General features: G+C 36.0%; 1 protein-coding gene across 1 annotated transcript; it reads left to right on the plus strand.

Annotated features, from left to right (window-relative positions):
- Positions 1-537: 537 nt before the first annotated feature.
- Positions 538-9,205, plus strand: LOC104246608 (uncharacterized). The gene is made up of 7 exons (XM_009802453.2): positions 538-685; positions 778-1,054; positions 1,793-1,878; positions 1,964-2,110; positions 3,238-3,361; positions 8,140-8,426; positions 8,927-9,205. The coding sequence occupies exons 2-7, from the start codon at positions 871-873 to the stop codon at positions 9,017-9,019; spliced, it is 921 nt and encodes a 306-aa protein (XP_009800755.1). The 5' UTR covers positions 538-685; positions 778-870; the 3' UTR covers positions 9,020-9,205.
- The last annotated feature ends 10,924 nt before the right edge of the window (positions 9,206-20,129 follow it).

A 20,129-nucleotide genomic window follows, 5' to 3' on the forward strand; every position in this document is an offset into this window, starting at 1 on the left:
GCATTGCATGTTATTCATTTTTGAGTTAGAATTGATAGATTAGTTTTGTCAAACATTTGAATAATGCTATGACATTATATTTATAAATATTAATTTATTTTATCAAACATGAATTTCACGATGTTCTTACAATATATATAAAAATTATTTTTACAATATTTGTTATAAATATATGATTACTAATTAATGTATATATACGAAAAAAATATATATCTTAAATACCAAATATAATATCATTTGTTTATACTTATAAAAATTTATAGGCATATATTTATTATATTAACTTTTATGTTTTGATAACTACTTAATTTAAAATTTTATCTAACTGTGTAATTAAACTTGTGCAACCAAATAATAAACTTGTAATTACACTATAATTATAGTATGACAAACAAACAGGTCATCATAATTACACAATTGAATAATTATTAGGATGTGTAACTATTACCCTAGTAAATACACTAATTCCAATTACGCGGTGGCTTTCGAAACCGACCCTAATTCTCTTGAATAACAGGTAACAACCGAGACATTATCACAATTTCCTAAAAGAAATTAAAAGAAATCTAATTGGAGGCTAAAGTGTGAAAATTGAACTTGGCTCAATTAGGCTCCGGAGGAACAAGGAACAAATAATTGACAACATCGTGCAGCCCTCTCCTTGTGGTGCTTCGTTCCATTCCAAGTAACTCTCCCTGCAAACCCTCTTATATCAACGTAAAAAATCAATTATTTTATTTGTATAATTATTCACCTTCTTTCAATTCATTTCTTCAGGATTGCCATTTGATCACTGATAAACAATCTGCGGAAGGAGGATTGTGTACGGCTGTACGTCCACTATTGAGGATTAGAAAGAGGTTCCGTCCAATGAAAAGTGAATTAGAGCTGGAGGTAGTGGGAGAGGAGTGGAACCCTAATGAATCCGATCCTCTGCTTCATCAAAATGAACATGAGCCTCCGCCTTCGAATGAGATAATAAAGGATGATGAAGATGTCGAACTTGGTTCCTTACCTTGCTGTCGAATTTGTCTCGAATGTGATGGCGATGATGGTATTTTATATGTTATCTTTGAGTAAATTTTTGATCTTTCTTGCCACTTCTTAGTTAGCTTTGAATTCCCCATTGGTCATCAAATGAAACCGGAACAAGGGGCCCTTTGGGTTTAATAGTTTAGTTTTGATCCTCTTATTTTTACTCGACTTTTATTGGGTGGTCAGAACTTTGAATGGTTATTGCAATTATTTACCTTTCAATTGAAATATGAATAGCCCATAAGGTGATGGTGCTTGAAACAATTGTGTCTTCTCATTTGATTATAATGAATGAAAAGCCATAGTGAATATTTTTTGTTCTGGAGAAACCCTATTCTTATGGCGGTTTTGGTCTTCCTAAGGGGCATCATTATCTTTTTATTCCCAGGGATCGTGTGAAGCGTTCCTCATGTTACAACTTTCTTTTTCATCAGATTACTATTTTCTCATGTGAGAGTTTTTTTTTTTTTTTTTTTTAATGAAGATACAGGCTTTAGTCGATGTTGACAATATTTAATGTTTCAAATTGTTTAATCAATTCAACCTTAGACTGCATTTGCAATTATCTATTTACTTTTACTTTAGCATTATTACCACTTCTGAAACCATTTTTCTGAAGAATCTGTGATTACCTTTTTGGATAAGTTAGCTGATCTTAGTGGAAATTTTACAGCCATGATGAGCTTACATTATTGTATTTAAATGCTAAATTGTACAGCGACTTTTTCCTTCGGCCTGATTGTGCTGTTGTTTTCAGACGATGAACTGATATCTACTTGCATGTGCAAAGGCACCCAACAATATGTGCATCGCTCTTGCCTTGATCATTGGAGATCTGTCAAAGTTAGATATTTTCTTTCCTACTAGTTGAATATGGTTACTAATTTGTGATAAAGCTTTAGGTTGTAACCGCTTGATTGTTATGCAGGAAGGGTTTGCATTTTCGCATTGCACAACTTGTAAGGCTCAATTTCATCTTCGAGTGGTCGAGTTGGAGGACGGAAATTGGCGCAAAACAAAATTCAGACTTTTTGTGGCTAGGGATGTTTTCCTTGGTTTTTTGGTTGTGCAAACTGTAAGTAAAAGATTTTATGCTTCTTTCAAGTGTTCCAGTGGTAATATTGCATTTTATGACCAGTTAGCTCTTCTTTGAGAAGCTTCTCTATGGTCAGTGCGCAAAAATGCTTGTGTTAGAAGTTATAGGGTGGTTCCTTGTGTGGTTAAGAGGAACGCAAGTGCAAAAGTGCGCAAAAGTGCTTGCAGTTAGCCCCAAGTGCAGGTGTTATACTATGTCAGAATGGAGGAACTAGTAGGTTATAGGTGTGCAAGTCAAAAACTATGGAAATCAAAGAGGCTTTATGACATGTAATTGTATAAACTAAACCACTTATAGCTTTTGGTTTCATGATCCTTCCAAATCGTTCATTCAGTCATTGAGGTTGACTGGAAGTTAATGAAGCAAATGTGCCAACATCTGGAGCTGATTGAGTCTTCTTTAGATCCATTAAACCTTTTATCTTTGGCATATTAGAACTTAAAATATGCATGGTTATGTAGCTTATTGACAACGTAAGATATCTTCCCGAAAACATTAATATTAATAAAAAAATTTGAAACAATGTATTTGTGTTCATAATACTTTTGTTGTCGTGCTTGTTATCAATTTGTGTCCAATGAGACACTAACGAATCAGAAATATCTGTGAAGGATAAAAGATGGTTGGAGAGAATCCAAAATTTCGTGTTACCCTATCTCAATGTTGAAAGGTAATCTTGATCTAGAGAATCAATATTTACTTTCTCTCACGCTGGACATTGTAGAGCACAACTTCTTTAGCCCTGATATTTGAGATCTTCCTATTGCATAATACTCGTGTATTACTCCTTCATTTCAGTCAATTCTTTTTTTATTCTATATATTATATCTTCATCTATCATGTCTTTTTCTTGGAAGATTAAGCCTAGATATCTGAATTGCTGCATTTGGTCACTATTGTTTCATTTATCTCACTTCACCTTCTTCTTCTTATTTGCAACGCAAATGTCCAGTCTTGCTTCTACTTGTCATAAAATAGTTTTTACTAGAGTGCTTTCCAACTTTTTTCAGTTCTTTTGCTAGTTTTTTCAATTAACACATGAGTTTTTTATTTTATTTATTATTATTATTATTATTATTTTAATTTGACTACTTCCCTTTTCTCAGGTAATTGCACTCATTGGTGGATTCACATACCTCTTGGACAAAGATGGAACTTTTAGGAATTCATTCAATGACAGTTGGGACCGAATATTGTCAAAACACCCAATTCCTTTTTACTACTGTATAGGTAAGTATTGTAACACTGTACTTCTAGAAAAAAAGGAAGGATAGGAAGCTTTTAAGGACCGAGTATGTGAACTTTTTAGCAAACATGAAATGTTCCTTTAATATTTGCAAATTATAGGGCAGCACCATCAGATTTTAATTGTTTGTTTAACCTTTCACACCTTTTATTTTTCTTTTGGGGGGGGGGGGGTTAAGAGGAGAAGGCTCGAAGGAATTGTTTTATAATATAAAAAACAAAACAAAATTGGTTTTCAATTATTCTGATGGATTCTCATCTGTCAATGATGCAATATCTTTGGAATAATTTATCTGTCATGTTGCACTTAGCTGGTTAACAGTTATTCTGTGGGATTATCATCTGTCAGTAACAACTTTTGTTTTTGTGATAAGTTATCTGTTAATGTTACGCTCAGCCAACTTTGTATAATACCTATTCAATATTTCTATTATAAAGTATCATGCTAATAAGATCAGATAAAGTTCTGATGGCTCGAAGGAGAAGGCTCGAAGGAATTGTTTTATAATATAAAAAACAAAACAAAATTGGTTTTCAATTATTCTGATGGATTCTCATCTGTCAATGATGCAATATCTTTGGAATAATTTATCTGTCATGTTGCACTTAGCTGGTTAACAGTTATTCTGTGGGATTATCATCTGTCAGTAACAACTTTTGTTTTTGTGATAAGTTATCTGTTAATGTTACGCTCAGCCAACTTTGTATAATACCTATTCAATATTTCTATTATAAAGTATCATGCTAATAAGATCAGATAAAGTTTTAGAGATGGAGTTCTGTTATGTATGAATAAGTAAGCTTTTGTCAATCAATCAATGAACAAAATCAACCATAATAACTAGTTGGGTTGACTTCATGAATCATTTGTAACCATCCATCCTATTTGGATTATTTCACTCCGGTACAAAGTTAGAACAAAAGACAAATTAGAGATTCTCTGAGACTAGAGATTTTAAAATTTTTGCACTTGTCCCCTTTAGTGAAATACAAGTTATTTAACCATCTAAAAAGACTCTTGATAAACATATGAACCGATGTAAGTGTAACAATAACAATTAACTGTTAACCATAATTACTTTGTATCACATATATTATCCTTTGCTTCTACTGTGCATCTTTTAAAGCTAAGTCTGCCTAATTTAGAAAGGTTGTAGGTCTTTGAAATCAACTTCATGCCATGTACTTTTAGGTTTACCTCGTCTCTTTGTATCATTTTTAATCATCATAATGTTCCACCTGTAGACCAGTGTATATGGAGGTTTGCACCAGACATGACCAAACCTTTTATACTTATTTCTCTCATTTATCCTATGTGTTATGTATGCATCCTCTGTTTGGCATGATTAATTTTGATCTCGTCCAATGTTATATGTTCGTTCATCTATTTTAACCTTTGCATTTTACGACATTTATCTTGTCAGTAGGGTAAGGTCTGCGTACACACTACCCTCCCCAGACCCCACTAGTGGGATTTCACTGGGTCGTCGTTGTTGTTGTATCTTGTCAGTAGGTTAAGACAAAGAGGCCGAATATGTACTCCAATATGACATTGTTGGTCTCATCGTCATTTTATGAAATTTGTCGTTTCAATTTGTTAGGTATCCCTATTGCATAATACTCTTGCATTAGTCCTCCATTTCAATCATACTTTTTTCATTCGATATATTATATCTTCCTCTATCATGTGTTTTCCCTAGAAGATTAAATCTTGATTTCTAAATTACTGCATTTAGGCACCACTGTTCCATCTATCTCACTTCACCTTCACTCTTCTTATGTGAGCTAAACTTGCAATGCAAATGTTAAGTCTTACTTCTCTTATCATTATATATTTTTTTATTAAAGTGCTTCTCTATCGATCCAGCTTTTGTCAGTTCCTTCGCTAGTTTTGTCAATTAACACTATGTTACATGCAAATAGCACACAATGTTGACCCTTATCCTGTATACTATTGGTTAGCTCATCTGCAACTAGGGTAAACCAGTGCAATTGAAAGTAAATTCTTGGTGTAAATCTAAGATTATGAGAATCTTATATTTATCTTCTTCCACTGTTCAACATTTTGATGGCTTTTGTCACACATATCCTTTATGAAGTTTATATTTATGATATTGGTGATATGGAAGCCTTTCTTTGTGACTCTCATCAAAGGACTTCTCTTGTCACTCTATTGTATGCTTTTTGTAGGTCAAATGAATATCATGTGAACATCCTTCTCTCCCTATAAGCTACTATAAATCTTCTTACAACAATAATAGCATTTGTTGTAGAACTACAAGCATAAATTCAAATGGTTCTCCATCAATCTTGTATGTTCCTGAGTTTATGTTGTATCACACTGTCCCAAAATTTCTCTGTATGACTAATAAGTTTAATATCACAACATTTCAGAAAACTTTGAAGATATCCTTTATTTAAAGATGCATTTTGGAACCATGTACTCTTGTTATACACATATTTTCTTCTCAATAATGTTGAATGGCTTGGTTAGCAATATTACTTGAATTTAGCCAAGGCACTTTCAAACTTACTATAGAGATTCCATCTGGACCATAGGCTTTTCTTACCCTTATATTTTCGTACCCATCGTTTACTCCAATAGACATAATTTGGAGAGTGTAGTTAAGATTTCTGTCTGTCAATTGCATGAATATCTATAAAGTTAATATCGTAATTTTTGTCGCAATTAACCAAACTAACTCCTCCAACTCTCTATGGTCTTATTATTTCCTGTCTAAGGAAATCATCTTTGACACTGTTAACTTGTTTCAAGTTTTTTAACCTTATTCTTTATTATTCTTGATAGCTTAAACATTTCTTTCTCCCTTCCCGCATCCCTAATACAAATCATCTAAGGCATACCTCTAGCTTCACTCGGCTTCACAGCTTCTCTTTTTGTTCTCTTATATTCTTCAAGAGCTTCTCCATTTCCAGCCCTTGGTAACTTCGTATACCATTCTCCTTTTTCTTTAATAGCCTTTTGCACCTCATTCAACTACAACAACTCTTGCCAACGAGGTCCTAGACCTTTAGAAACATTGAGAGCTTCATTTGCTACATTTTTAATGCAACTTAATCATTTTCTTCCATCAAGATTACTGCATTAGCTTCTGAGTCTCATGTTTCCTATTTTAATAGCTTGTCTTTCAATGCTGCCTTTATTTCCATCAACGAATTCTAGATCTTTTGCAACTCTTTCTCCTTTTTTGGCTCCACGCTTTCACTATGACCACTAGTCAATGATGGGTGGTTATGGGTTTTGCTACTATAATATTGCAACTCTTGCATGTGGTCCTGGTACTACTTCTTGTAAGTTCGAAGCTTATTTAGCTATATTACCTCCATTCTTAAATGTTCGAGTGTGATTTTCTCTTTTTCTATCATACCTATAAAAAAGTGTGATTTTCTTCCCTTTTTTTGGGGCTGTTGTAGGACCATTTGCCAGTTGCCAGTAATTCTTCATCGCGTACTTTTCTTCTCTGCAATCTAGCTCTCTCATAGTACATAGCTAAGTCTAATTCAAAGTAAAAGCTGAACCCCGCCAAATGACAGTTCGATTCTTCTTTCCAGGTGCAATAGCACCTAGAAAGAAGAATTGTGTCATGCCTTATTAGGTTCTTTCGAGCCCCAAAAGCGCCCATGCGATGTGAACTTGTGTCATGCCTTATTAGGTTCTTCATTTTCCTCTATGTGGGATTCGCCTAAGGTGACATGTGCACCTTTTCTTCATAAACTTGCCAGCCTAGAAGCCTGCCAGTCCTGCTTGACCCGTCCTCGTCGGCCCGCCATCCATCATGGGCATCACATTCACCCTCCGGGACTCACCGCTGCCAGCTTAGAAGCCTGTCAGTCCTGCTTGACCCGCCCTCATCGGTCCGCCCTCCTTCATGGGCATCACATCTAGCTCGTATCTAGGTGAGCATGATCACATGGATTCAATATACAGAAGATTCATCATAGCTCTACTATTTTTATAGGTTGTCAACTTGTCACAACCATTCTCCTTTGCTTGGGACCTCCAAGTTGACATGGACACAGTTATATGTTTATGCTTGTAAAGACGTTCAGTTGTATGATACTAGTATATGGGGTTAAATATCAAAACCTAATGTGTGCACCTTTGATCTCGTACGACCTCTTAGAAATACTATTAAGACATTAAATGAGTAATGGGTACCAAGAGTGTGGCCTTGGTCAATAAAATGAGTGCAAACCTGGGTTCAAATTTCAACAGAGACAAAAAACATTTGGTGATTTCTTCTAATCAGGCTAAGTCTTGGTGGGCAAAGTTACCAAGTGTTTGTGCTGGTGGAAATTAGCAAGTACTAGTGGAATAGTCGAGGTGTGTGCAAGAGGTCCCTACGCCACCATTATTAGAAAAAAATAACAAAATGCTCTTATTGAATTTGTAGGGGCAAGATGCATAAATTTCTCATGGGGTGGAAGGCGGCAATGATGTAATTTATTGTCTTCTTTTGGCCTAGCTTTAAATCCAAGTAGGATGCTTTCCTCAAAATTTGAATTCCTGAAATAGCAGCCCAAAAAAAGCATCAAAAGACCGCCTACGGCTAGGGCCTGCACTACAGTATGCTACAAATTTGTATCTCCATTTGTACAAAATATATAACTGGCACTAAAATTTCTGCTGAAAAACCTAAACAATTGAATTTAAGCAGATGTTGTTAGATCCAATCTCTTTAACAACTGGCTTAGGGTATTATAATATTCATGTAATTAACACAATGGTGTATATAATACAGGAGTTCTTGTCTTCTTTTTTCTGCTCGGATTTTTTGGGCTCATATTGCACTGCTCCTCCCTTAATAGCAATGGCCGACAAATGGCTGGATGTCATAACTGTTGTTATGGCTGGGGAATGTGGGATCTTTTTCCTGCGTCAATGGAAGCATGCTTTGCTTTGGTTGTTGTGTTTGTTGTCATCCTTGCCATTCTTGGCATTGCATATAGTTTCCTTGCAGCCACAATGGCCATCCAGCGGATCTGGCAAAGACACTACCACATCCTAACCAAGAGAGAACTTACTCAGGTACGATATCTGTACCTAGGTCTGTCCCAAAAGGTATTTTTTCTTTTTTCTTTTTCCTGGATTCAGTTGGATGCTAACGATTGTGTTCTTCACCACTTACCAAGAAAAGTTAGTGGTCTTCATTAATAAAGGTGTATATTTTGGTCATCTTTGATGGTCGCAACCCAGAATTCTTGTTAACTTACAGAAGTCTGTAAAAACAAGTTCCAAGTCTGCTTTCCTTTTTTTTGTTCATCTCCGAGTTAGGGGTTTGCATCAATACTTCTCCTTCTCGTTCCGTATTTCAAAAGAACAGATCTATTACAGCATTTGTGTGGTTGTAAAACTTTTGAAACTTGTGATCTGAAACTTGCAATAGCATGTGAATAGTCTGACTCGCTGCAAGCATCTTGTTCTTATCTTTCCAAGTGGAGCTAACACTCCAATGCTATGGCATGTGATTGCTTCCTGTTTCTATTAGCACAGATAGTTGATATGCTCACTCTTTGAAAACATTGCAGGAGTATATAGTGGAGGATCTTCGTGGCTGTTACACTCCTCCAAAACTGGATATAGAGCATGAAGAACGCCTAAAAATGCTTAACCTTTTGTAGAGAGGATAGCTGGATGTACTTCCTCCATTTGATTGTGTTTGACATCATTTGACTGGGCAGGATTTAATATTTAAGTTAAATTTTGTTTCATGTAAATGTAAATGTAGTGGAACGATGAATGTATCTGTTCACATATTGTATGATAATTTAAAGAGAAAATACATAAGTTGCACCATGACAAAATAATATACAGACTTAACCTTTAGGGGCGACCAAATACTTCCCCGTACTTGTTCAAAGTGAAATTATTACCCCCTTAAAAATATAGAACCAATCTGATGGGGAGAGGTGTTTTACATCTATCCAATCATCTCTTAGACCCTTCGGTCGCCGCCCATTGTTGGACCACCATCACAGTCCCCAAGAATCATACACCACCTATTGAGAATAGATTACATAATAATAGTTGTTAACTATTGTTAGTTCGCTCGTTAATTATTAGTCGATTAGTTTGGTGGTTAAGAAGTGGTTATTGAATGAGTTAAAGTGCATCCATTTGAGCACAGTTGTCAATGCATGCATAAAGCTAAAAATATCTTTGTACAGTATAGAGATACATGTATTGTTCATTTTTACTAAATTTTCTCTATATAAAAGTTTACTCTTTTCTCTCTTCCATTTTCTATATATTTAAGAACATAACTACATAATTTCTGTGAATCTTTAATTAGCTAAAGCTTATAATTTTAACACGGCATCAGAACCTTTTGGCCATTAGTGCGAGTTTGATGGTTCTTTTTTATTTTATTTTTTATTTTTTATGTTAAGCCATCATCAAGGCAGAATGCTGTTAATGTTGGGGGTTTGGCTTGAACCCTACCTTGTCCATTACAAAAGTTACAGAGTACAAAGAGAGGAGGGGGCATATACCTGACCTCCAAAGCATTACTTACCAAACTATTACATATAATTTTCAAAAGATAATGTGGAAGAGACTTCTTTATACAAGAACACTTCCATATCTCCTAATTATAATTCAACTAACAAAAAAATTGGCTTTGTCATATCTTCTTCTTATGTTAGGTAACTGCCATTTGTCAAGTTGAAAAATTCCTTTCACCTCTTTCGGAAGTTATTGAAAAGAGTGATAGAAGGTGCTAGTTTCACTTGAGGAAGCCATCTTAGCAAGAAAGTCTGCCACTTGATTTGCTTCTCTATAACAGTGTGAAATTATCACCTCTGTTTCTTGAATGATCTTAGAAGTGTCTTTGCTCAGTTTTCTGAGCTTAAGGTTACTAATATCTTTATTAAGGAGCATATTAGTGATGATCAAAGAGTCCAGCTCCAAGTTGAATCTATTGTACCCATTATGTATGCACCATTCTCCTCCATATTTAGCTGCGGCAGCCTCTGCTAGATTGTTGCTTTTGGATTGAATAGGGACTGAGAAGGCCATGATTAGGTCTCCATTCTCATTTCTGACCATACCTCCTATACCGACTCTGCCAGTTTCCATAACATAACTTCCATCAGTATTGACCTTTACCATATATGGTAAAGGTTTAATCCAATTTACTTGCCTCCAAATCACTATTGGCTTCAACCTCTCCACCGTGTCACAGATAGGGATCCAAGTTCTAGGAAGTTCAATTTTTGGGAAGGTAGTTTGTAGAGTAGCTTTAATAATCCAAACAATCTGTTGTTCCATTTTAACTCTAGCAAATCTTTTTTGATCATCAAATTTGCAAGCAGTCCAGTTTCTCCATATTTTCCAACTAATAATCACTGGCGTATCTTGAAGAACTAGCCTGTGTACTTCATTCTTAGGCTTTATATCCCACCACCGTTTAAGCACTCTTCTAATATCCCAATTATCATGATGGGTGATACCAAAAGGCCCTCCAAAATATTTCCACACATGACAGGCAGCCTCGCCATCTATAAAGGTATGTTGAATGGAATCACATTGTGTTCTTTGACAGCAAAAACATCTGGATACCACGTGATTCCCAAAATTTGCAATCACTTCATCGAATGGTAACTTCCTCAAGTAAAGTCTCCACACCAGGAATGAGATTTTAAATGGAATGGATTTGTGCCACACTTTATTCAACTCCAGATTCTTTTGCTTGCTATGTCTAATTGCCGACTATGCCGGTTTGGTAGAGTATTTCCCATCTTTAGTTTCTTTCCATATTGCATAATCTTGTTGATCAGGTTCTCCAATTTCAATATGCATGATCTGTTGAGCCAAGTGTTATGGGATTGCTTTTCTAATCTTCTCCATATTCCATCTTTCATTAATAAGAAAATCACTAATAGTACTTTTGGAATTCCTGGGAGCTTGAGGTACCAATTTCGCTAATGCTCCATTATCTGTCCAGCTATATACAACCAGAAGTTAATATCTCCAGCATTGACCTTCCATAGAATTCTACACTCATCTTTGTCTCTTGCTTGAAGCATATTCTTCCAAATCTGGGAATCTCTACTATTAATGGCTCTGGATACGGGGTGACTCCTAGAACAATATTTAGCGTTGAGGAATTCTGCCAGGAGAGATGGTTGGGTTCTGAACCTCCACCATCTTTTTATTGCTAAGGTGCTAGAGATATCCTCCATACTTCTTATGCCAACTCCCCCTTCATTCTTTGGGAAACATAAATTTTTCCATGAGCTCCAATGGTATTTGTTCTTGTCTCCGGAAGAACCCCAAAAGTATCTGGCAAAGTACTTCTCGAGAAAATTCAGAGTGCTCTTTGGAGGGCAAAATGCAGAAAGGATATAAACAGGAAGGGACTGGAGAACACTCTTAATTAGCACCATTCTTCCCCCATGAGACAACATATTACCCTGCCAGCCACTAAGTTTTTTGACAACCTTAGTAACCATTCCATCAAAGTAACTGATCCTCTTCCTTCCTATATATAAAGGGCAACCCAGATATGTAAATGGAAAGCTCTTCTCCATAAAACCAGTACAACATCTTAGCCTATTGATTCTAAAAGCACTGGTCCTTGAACTGGTTAAGAAGAAGCTCTTATTATCATTGACCTTTTAACCCGAAACTTTTTCATAATTCTTGATCTGCTTCATGATGAGATTTACTGACTTAGTGTTACCACTGCTAAAAATGACTATGTCATCTGCATATGCCAAATGATTAACCTGAGGTCCCCTGCAACTCATAGAAAAAGAAATAAAGTTCTCATTAGTGTGTAATTTATTCAGAGATCTGGATAACACTTCAGCTGCTAGAATAAACAGAGAAGGAGAAAGAGGATCTCCCTGTTTAAGCCCATGGGAGGAAGTGAAGAATCCCTTTCTTGAGCCATTTATAATGATGGAATACCACACTTCAGAGATCAATCTCTCTATGATTTCAATCCAACTCTGAGCAAAACCAAACCTATTAAGTACGGAAGTTATAAATGGCCAAGACATTCTATCATATGCTTTGGCCATATCTAACTTCATTACTACGTTCCCTCCAGTGTTAGGTTTGGATATAACATGTATAATCTCTTGAGGCAGCATGACATTCTCAGTAATTAGCCTTCCTGTAACAAAACCACTTTGATTAATAGAAATGAGATTAGAAAAAAGGGGGTTAAGCCTTCTAAAAATAATCTTAGATATAATCTTGTTGGTAAAATTGCTAAGACTAATAGGCCTCAGGTCAAAGAATGTAGAGGGTGATTCTACTTTAGGGATCAAGGCAAGGCAAGTATGAGTGTAGAACTTGGTAAGCCTCTTTCCCCTAAAGAATTCAAAAACAAACTCTATTATGTCCTGCTTAATAATTTCCCAGCAACATTGGAAGAACTTCCCATTGTAGCCATCAGGGCCAACAGAGCTATCTGAGCTCATACTAAAAAGAGCATCTTTGATTTCTTTTTCGTCAAGCAATCTAGTAAGAGCCATATTATCCTCATCTGTCATGATCGATGGAATACAGTCCAATAGTCTACTAATACCAGTAGGTTGTTTCAAATTAAACAGTTTCTCAAAGTGCCTTACGGCAGCTTTAGATATTTTTCCTTCTCCTTGGATCCATCTTCTTCTGTGGTTCTTGATTCTATATAGTTGTAGCTTCTTTCTTCTGTCCCTGAGAACACTATGGAAGTGCTTACTATTATATTCACCTTCCTGAAACCATTTGATTTGGGCTTTTTGCCTAAGAAGGGATTCTTGCATACTCAACCACCTAATATATTAAGCATGGACTTTATTAAGTTCTTCCCTTCCTTGTTCATTGTTGTTGATGATGTCTAACTCTTCGAGTATATGGACCTTGGCTTCCCAGCGGCTAATTTTTTCGTTCACATCACCAATAATGTTTCTGGACCAGTTGCTAAGTCTCTTGCTCATGGCCTTCAAATTGCACTGTAATTTCCACATAGCATTACCTTCAACCTACATATTCCATGTTTATTGAACTATCTCATAGAAACCCTCTTGATTTGTCCAGAAGTTTAAAAATCTGAAATACTTGATGCTAGAGTGTTGATCATTGTGGATCTTCATCAACAAAGATCTATGGTCAGAACCAATTTTGACCAATTGCTTAATAACATTATACTGGAGATTCTGGGACCATTTATCATTTACAAGAATCCTATCAAGCCTCTTCCATATTCTCTTGCTAGGCCTTCTATTGTTACACCAAGTGAATCTTGGTCCATCATAACCAATATCTGTTAAACCACAAGCTTCCATGGTGCTAATAAAGTCAAAACTTCTACTAGCTGTGTGAGGTCTACCTCCCAGCTTTTCCTCAGGGTCCATTATAACATTAAAGTCGCCTCCAATGCACCATGGGCCATTGAATATATTGGAAATGTCTTCAACACTATCCCACAGAAGCTTCCTTTCTAAGGCAGTACATTTAGCATAAACTGACGTTATAGATGTACCTATGTTATCATCATATTGTTTGAAATTAATGGAGATCTGTTGATCATCGTTAGTAATAATCACAGCTTGATCTAAATACTTCCAGAAGCACCAGATCTTACCATTGGTGTTAGATATGCAATGTTGGAAACCTAAGAATTTCCTATAACCATCAATTTTCTTCTTATCAACAAATGGTTCTAAAACAGTAGCAAAGACCACTTTGTTTACATTGATAAGATTTCGGAGTCTGTGGATCGCTTTTTTAGATCTCACTCTCCTAATGTTCCAAAAGATTGTATTAATCATGGATATTAGAGGGTGAATTGATCTGCTTGTGTTCCTTTCCTTTTCTGGTAGGAACAGTTCTGTCTCTTGTTTTCCTTCTTCTTCCTCCATTTTTCCCGTGTTCACTTCTCCCTCTGACTTGTACTGATTCTGTATCCTTATCATTATCAACCTCATCTTGTAATTGAGAAGTCTTCAACTCTGTTATCACTGATAGTTCTAGATTTAGTATCATTTTCGTTAGTAAGCGTTGTTCTTTTGCCCATTGCTGAATCCTCTTTAGTTGTCTCTAAATTCTTGTAGCAATTGAGCTCGTTAACTAAATGAATACCTTCCTGATTTTTTTATTTTAGTTGTTGCACTATCAGAACTTTCTTGTATTTCTGCATCCTGTTTTTGTGAATCATGTTCTCCTTCATTGCTAATATTATCCATATTCATATTGTTGGGGGTAATCGCTTTTTCTTCATTGTTGTTACCATTATCTTCCTTAGCCTTCCCACTGTTCTTTTCCACCTCTTTTTCACATGATGGAATAAGCTTTTCCTGTTGAGTTTCCTTAACTATAGAATTCTCCATGTCATGTTGACTTAATTTGTATGCCTTATTTTTCCTTTTCCTGTTACTTCCTTGAGATGGCAGGTTTAAATAGTACATTGCTCTTCTTTTTTGGCATCTTCTTGACTTTCTTTTTCTTTTTCTTTTGGTATTTGGAGACAACTGCTGGATTACCTTCCACTTATTTTGTTTTGTTCTGTCCACCTTTAGCTTTAATGCTCTGAATCATATCTGCTAAAGTCTGCTCCTTTTCCTCATTTTCTTGACATTCTTTTTCAATGTTCTTTATAGACTCCTGTTGCATTTCATTATTCTCTGTAGTGTGGCTGGTGCTGGTGCCTTTGTCATCAGCTATGTTTTTCCCTTTGCTGTTTCCTTCTCCTTCTATTTTCTTTTCAGCTTTTTTGCACTGAAGAATAGAGTGTCCAAGTAGTTTGCAATGCCTGCAGTATTTGGGGACATTCTCATACTCGAGATTCTAGGCAAATCCTTTCAAGGGGTTAGATTCATCCTCTTGGCCCACCCACACAGAGTTTAACTTAGGCTTAGTTAGATCAACTTCCACTCTTATCTTTGCCATACTAGGTCGAGTCCTATGATTAGTGGCCAAATCCATAGATAGAGGAGTTCCTATAGGACTAACAATCTGCTTAACATAATTCCAAGTGTGGCAACGAAATGGTAATTCAGGTAGGAGTACCCAAACTGGAACTACAGGTGAATCCTCCTCTGGCTTAAAATCCGAAGACCATTTTTCAAGCCACATCAGTTGACCTTCAATTTTGATGGAGCACCTATACCAAACATTTTTGAAATCGTCTTCATTTGTAAAATCAAGAAATACAGTACGGAAATCATACACCCCAATCTTAACATTTCCTTTAACAGTGATTTTCTCAGCAAATTTGGATCTTAATTTCTCAATTTGAGGTCATGTTCTTAGAAATTTACCCACAATTGTAAGCCTACACTCTTCAGCCATAACTCCGTAGCAGTCGCTAGATTTGAAGATAACTACATGCATTCCATTATGGTTAGAGTATCTCGCTTTAACTTCTGGGTTTCCATAGCGATTCGAGCTAGGGCTCGATATTGTCGGAGCTTTCAGAGCAACAACATATTTGGATGATGTTGGAATACCTTCTTCAGTTGTTGTTTTCACAACTGTGGGTTTCAAGTTCTCAGTCGGATGCACCGGAAGGGTGCCGTCGGTCGTCTCCATGAGGAGGTGCGTGAGCACCACTCGCCCGTAAGGGGGCTTTTAGTTACCGTTGGTGAGTAAAAGTTATTTTGTACGGAGAGTAGATATTTGATGAGAGATAGTATTTTGATTCAATGACTTCTATATGCAAGTTTGATGCTTCACCATGGCTTTGGAGTACCTTCAAGGCGAGCTCGTCAATGGCGTTTTTGGAACATTATTGAAGAACCTCAACAATAATCACCTTGGGTGTGTTTGGTATGAAAATGTTTTCCAATTTTTCCATGTTTGGTTGACTTAAATGTTTTGGAAAACATTTTTCTTATGAACTCATTTTCCTTAAATTGGAGAAAAACGTTTTCCTTTTTTTGAGAAGGGAAAACATTTCTCAGAACTCCTTCTCAACCTTCCCCACCCTCAACAACCCACCCAAGTTATTTTGTATGGAGAGCAGATATTTGATGGGAGAGAGTAATTTGATTCAATGACTTCTATATGAGACTTTGATGCTTCATCATGGTTTTGGAGTACCTTCAAGGCGGGCTTGTCAATGGCGTTTTCGGAACATTACTGGAGAACCTCAACAATAATCACCTTGGGTGTGTTTGGTATGAAAATATTTTTCAATTTTTCCATGTTTGGTTGGATTAAATATTTTGGAAAATATTTTTCTTATGAACTCATTTTTCTTTTTTTTGAGAAGGGAAAACATTTCTCAGAACTCCTTCTCAACCTTCCCCACCCTCAACAACCCGCCCCACCCCCGCTCTCCAAAAAGCTTTTTTTCTTTTCAAATTTCAATTTTTCTTCTAAGTCACTGCCCACCCTACTAACCCCCCGCCTCAACCCCCCGGAACCCGCACAAAAAAAAGTTTTTTTTTTTTTACTTTTTTTAATGTAATTTTAAATTTTTGTTTTTTTCGTTTTTTGCAATACCCCCTCCCCCCAATTATTTTTAATATATATTTTCAGTTTTAGCTTTTTCATTTTCCGGTTTACAGGTTCGAAATTTTACAAGTTCAAAAGTTATGAGTTCGGAGGTTGAGTTTAGAAATTATAAAGTTTAGGGTTCGAAAGTATAACGGTTCAGAAGTTTATGAAATTTGTGGGTTTGAAAGGTTGTTGGTTTGAAAGTTTATGGCTTCATGTTTATTGTATGTAAATTATTTATGAATACTCTTGAGAAGTTATTTTTCTTAATTTGCGTACCAAACACCGGAAAATGAATAAGATTACTACTTGTTTTCCAAGAAAATATTTTCCTTTATACCAAACACACCCCTTATGTTTCTACATTCCACGAATAATTCATGTGTTATGTTGATATCTCTTCAATTGACCGGACTGAAGAATTACTCTGTGTGGAGCCATGTAATGCGGATCGCAATCCTAGGACAGAATAAGCTAGCGGTTCATCGATGACACATGCAAAAAGGAGAATTACGGTCCTAACCTAATTGATCTATGGGAATGGTGCAAAGCCATAATTCTTTCATGGATTATGAATTGTGTCTTGAAGAATTTGCTCGGTAGGATAGTTTACTCTTAAAATGCTTCTGATTTTTAGGCTGATTTAAAGGAGCGATTTGATAAAATCGTTTGTACCAAAAAAAATTCAAATTCATAAGGAGATTACGATAGTGACTCAAGGTAACAATATTATTGCATCTTATTTTTCGGAATTATATTCGCTTTGGGATAAATTTGATACCCTACCTCTATTTTCTAGGTGTGACTAAGTGAAATCTCGAGATTTTGTTGAATTCATGCAAAGATAGAAGTTGTAATTTTTTATGCGACTAAACGAGTCATATGAGCAAGCACACAACTAAATTCTTATGATAATTCCAGTTCCATCTGTGAACAAAGCCTATTTGATACTTGTTAAAAGAGAGAGTCAGAGGCGCATTTCAAACACTTATATTGCAAGTGATAATGCAGAGCTGACTTCTAGGACATAAACTATGTTGTAATGACCCAATTGGTCAATTTGAGTTCTAGCATTTTGTTTTGTGGTTTGAGACTTTTCGTAGGTCCACTTAATGTTTTATGACTTGCAAATATGGGTGATTTTTGTCCCAATAGGTTTGGGAGTGATTTGAAAAACTTAGTTCCTAAATAAAAGCTTTAAGTTAAGAGAGTTGACCAAGCTTTGGCTTTTGGGTACAAAGACTCATAATTGGATTTTGATAGTTCTAATAGGGTTTATGATAATTTTGGACTTGTAAGTACGTTTGGATTTGGTTTTGGAGGTTCCTAGAATTATTGGACACCATTTGTTGAAAATTGGTAATTTGAAGAACTTAAGAGTTTATAAGTTTGACCAAGAGTTGACTTTGATGTTATTGGACATCGATTGCTGTTATGAGATTTTGGATAGGTTTATATAGTTGAATGAACTTGTGTACAAAGTTTGAAAGTAAGTTGAAGTGTCTAAGTGTGATTATGACACTCTTTTGAACAAATGAAGATTTATGTACTTAAGAGAAATTCTATTCAGTTTGAGCCTTGATTCTTTGTTGTAATGTTCCCTTAGGTATTTTGATCCTTTAGACAAGTCCATATAAGGGATTTGGAATTGTATGAATGATTGGATAGAGTCCCTAGGGACTTAGGCGGGGGCAAGTTTTGGAAGAATTGAGTTGATTAAAAAGGGCTTTTCTGCAGCTGACTTGACTTAAAAAGTGCATATCTCCCAATATAGATAGTATTTTGGAATATGGTTTTGTTGATATTGTATCCCTTTGAATCTAGTTTCTTGTGTTTAAACCGTTCATCATTCTCATATTTGAGAACTAAGTTGTGATTGTTTTACTGAAGGGTGGAAGAGCAGTATTTGGTCACTAAAGTATTGCAGATTACAACACTACCGCAATTTGGGGGGGGGGAGGGGGACGTACGGGGTGCCACGATAGTGCATTTACTACCAAATAGTTCTTCACACTATAAATAGAGCCCATTTTGTGGTTTTCATATTTTTCTTCAATTTTGGAGTGTGGGAGCTCGATTTTGAGGGGTTGACCTATTTTCAACAGCCATGATGGGTTAAGTGATTCTAACTCACATTTTTCTTCAAGTTACGAATCTATCATTTATTTTAACATGAAATCAAGGATTTGTGTAACGACCCAACTGGTTGTTATGAGCTCTAGCATTTCATTATGTGATTTGAGATCTTTAATAGCTCTATATGATGTATTATTACTTATGAGTATGGTTGGTTTTGATCTCTGAGAGGTTCGGGAGTGATTTGGAAGAGTAATTCTTAATTAGAAAGCATTAAGTTATAAGAGATGATCAAGGTTTGACTTTTGTGTAAATGAATTTGGATCCATTATTTGATGATTTCAATAGGTCGTATGGTGATTTTCGACTTAGGTGTGTGTTCAAATTTGAATTCGGAGGCTCCTAGAAGGTTTTGTCTCTATTTGTCTAAAGTTGGCAATTTCAAAAATTGGAGAGTTCTTAAGTTTGACCGGACGTTGACTTTGGTGTTATCTAACTTCGGTTATGGTTTTGAGACCTTGAATAGGTCATAATGGTTGATATGAAATTGTATGCAATGTTTGGTTGTAATCCGGAATGTCTAAGTTTGATTCAGACGTGTTTGGCGTAGTTAGAATATGTGAAATGTAAGAGATGAATTTAGTCTTTGATTCTCGGTTTTGATGTTAGTTGTGTAATTTTGAGTATTTGGATAAGTTTGAATAAGGTACCCAAACTTGTTGGATTGGAGGGAAAACCGGGGGGCTCGTGTGTGATTTAGGGTGGTTTCAGACCATTTCTGTTGAGTTTTGCATTGCTGATTTTCTGGTGCATAGCAATGCTTCGCAATCGCGTAGAAGAGAAGTTGGCAGGACATTTTGTTCATCATGTTCGCGAGCATAGAGTTGCGATTGCATAATGTGGAAGAGCTGGTCTTCGCGTTTGCATAGTGGCTCTCAAGTTTGCTGGGGGGGGGGACCTTTGGCTTTTGTGATCACGGGGTGTATTTCCGATTGCGTATGATCTTTTCTAGCAGAAGAGCTTTTGTTCTTCGCTATCTCATAGCTTTGGATCCTGATCACGAAGGTCTTCATTAGGCAGCATATGGTAAGTGGAATTTTGAAATTTTGCCCATTCTTTCATATTTTGAGCTCTAGACTTAGAGAGGGGCGATTCTTTTAGAGGTTTTTCCACCAGAGGCAAGAAGGTAAGTGTAAGGAACCGTAAAATTTTGCCAAGAAT

Source organism: Nicotiana sylvestris, chromosome 5 (genome assembly GCF_000393655.2).
Source record: "Nicotiana sylvestris chromosome 5, ASM39365v2, whole genome shotgun sequence".
Taxonomy (NCBI): domain Eukaryota; kingdom Viridiplantae; phylum Streptophyta; class Magnoliopsida; order Solanales; family Solanaceae; genus Nicotiana; species Nicotiana sylvestris.

Excerpts from the sequence above, each read along its gene's own strand:
- LOC104246608 (XM_009802453.2), top strand. The coding sequence starts at position 871 with ATGAAAAGTGAATTAGAGCTGGAGGTAGTGGGAGAGGAGTGGAACCCT. Across the intron at positions 3,362-8,139 it reads TCCTTTTTACTACTGTATAG|GAGTTCTTGTCTTCTTTTTT; the intron begins GTAAGTATTGTA and ends TATATAATACAG. Across the intron at positions 8,427-8,926 it reads CCAAGAGAGAACTTACTCAG|GAGTATATAGTGGAGGATCT; the intron begins GTACGATATCTG and ends AAAACATTGCAG.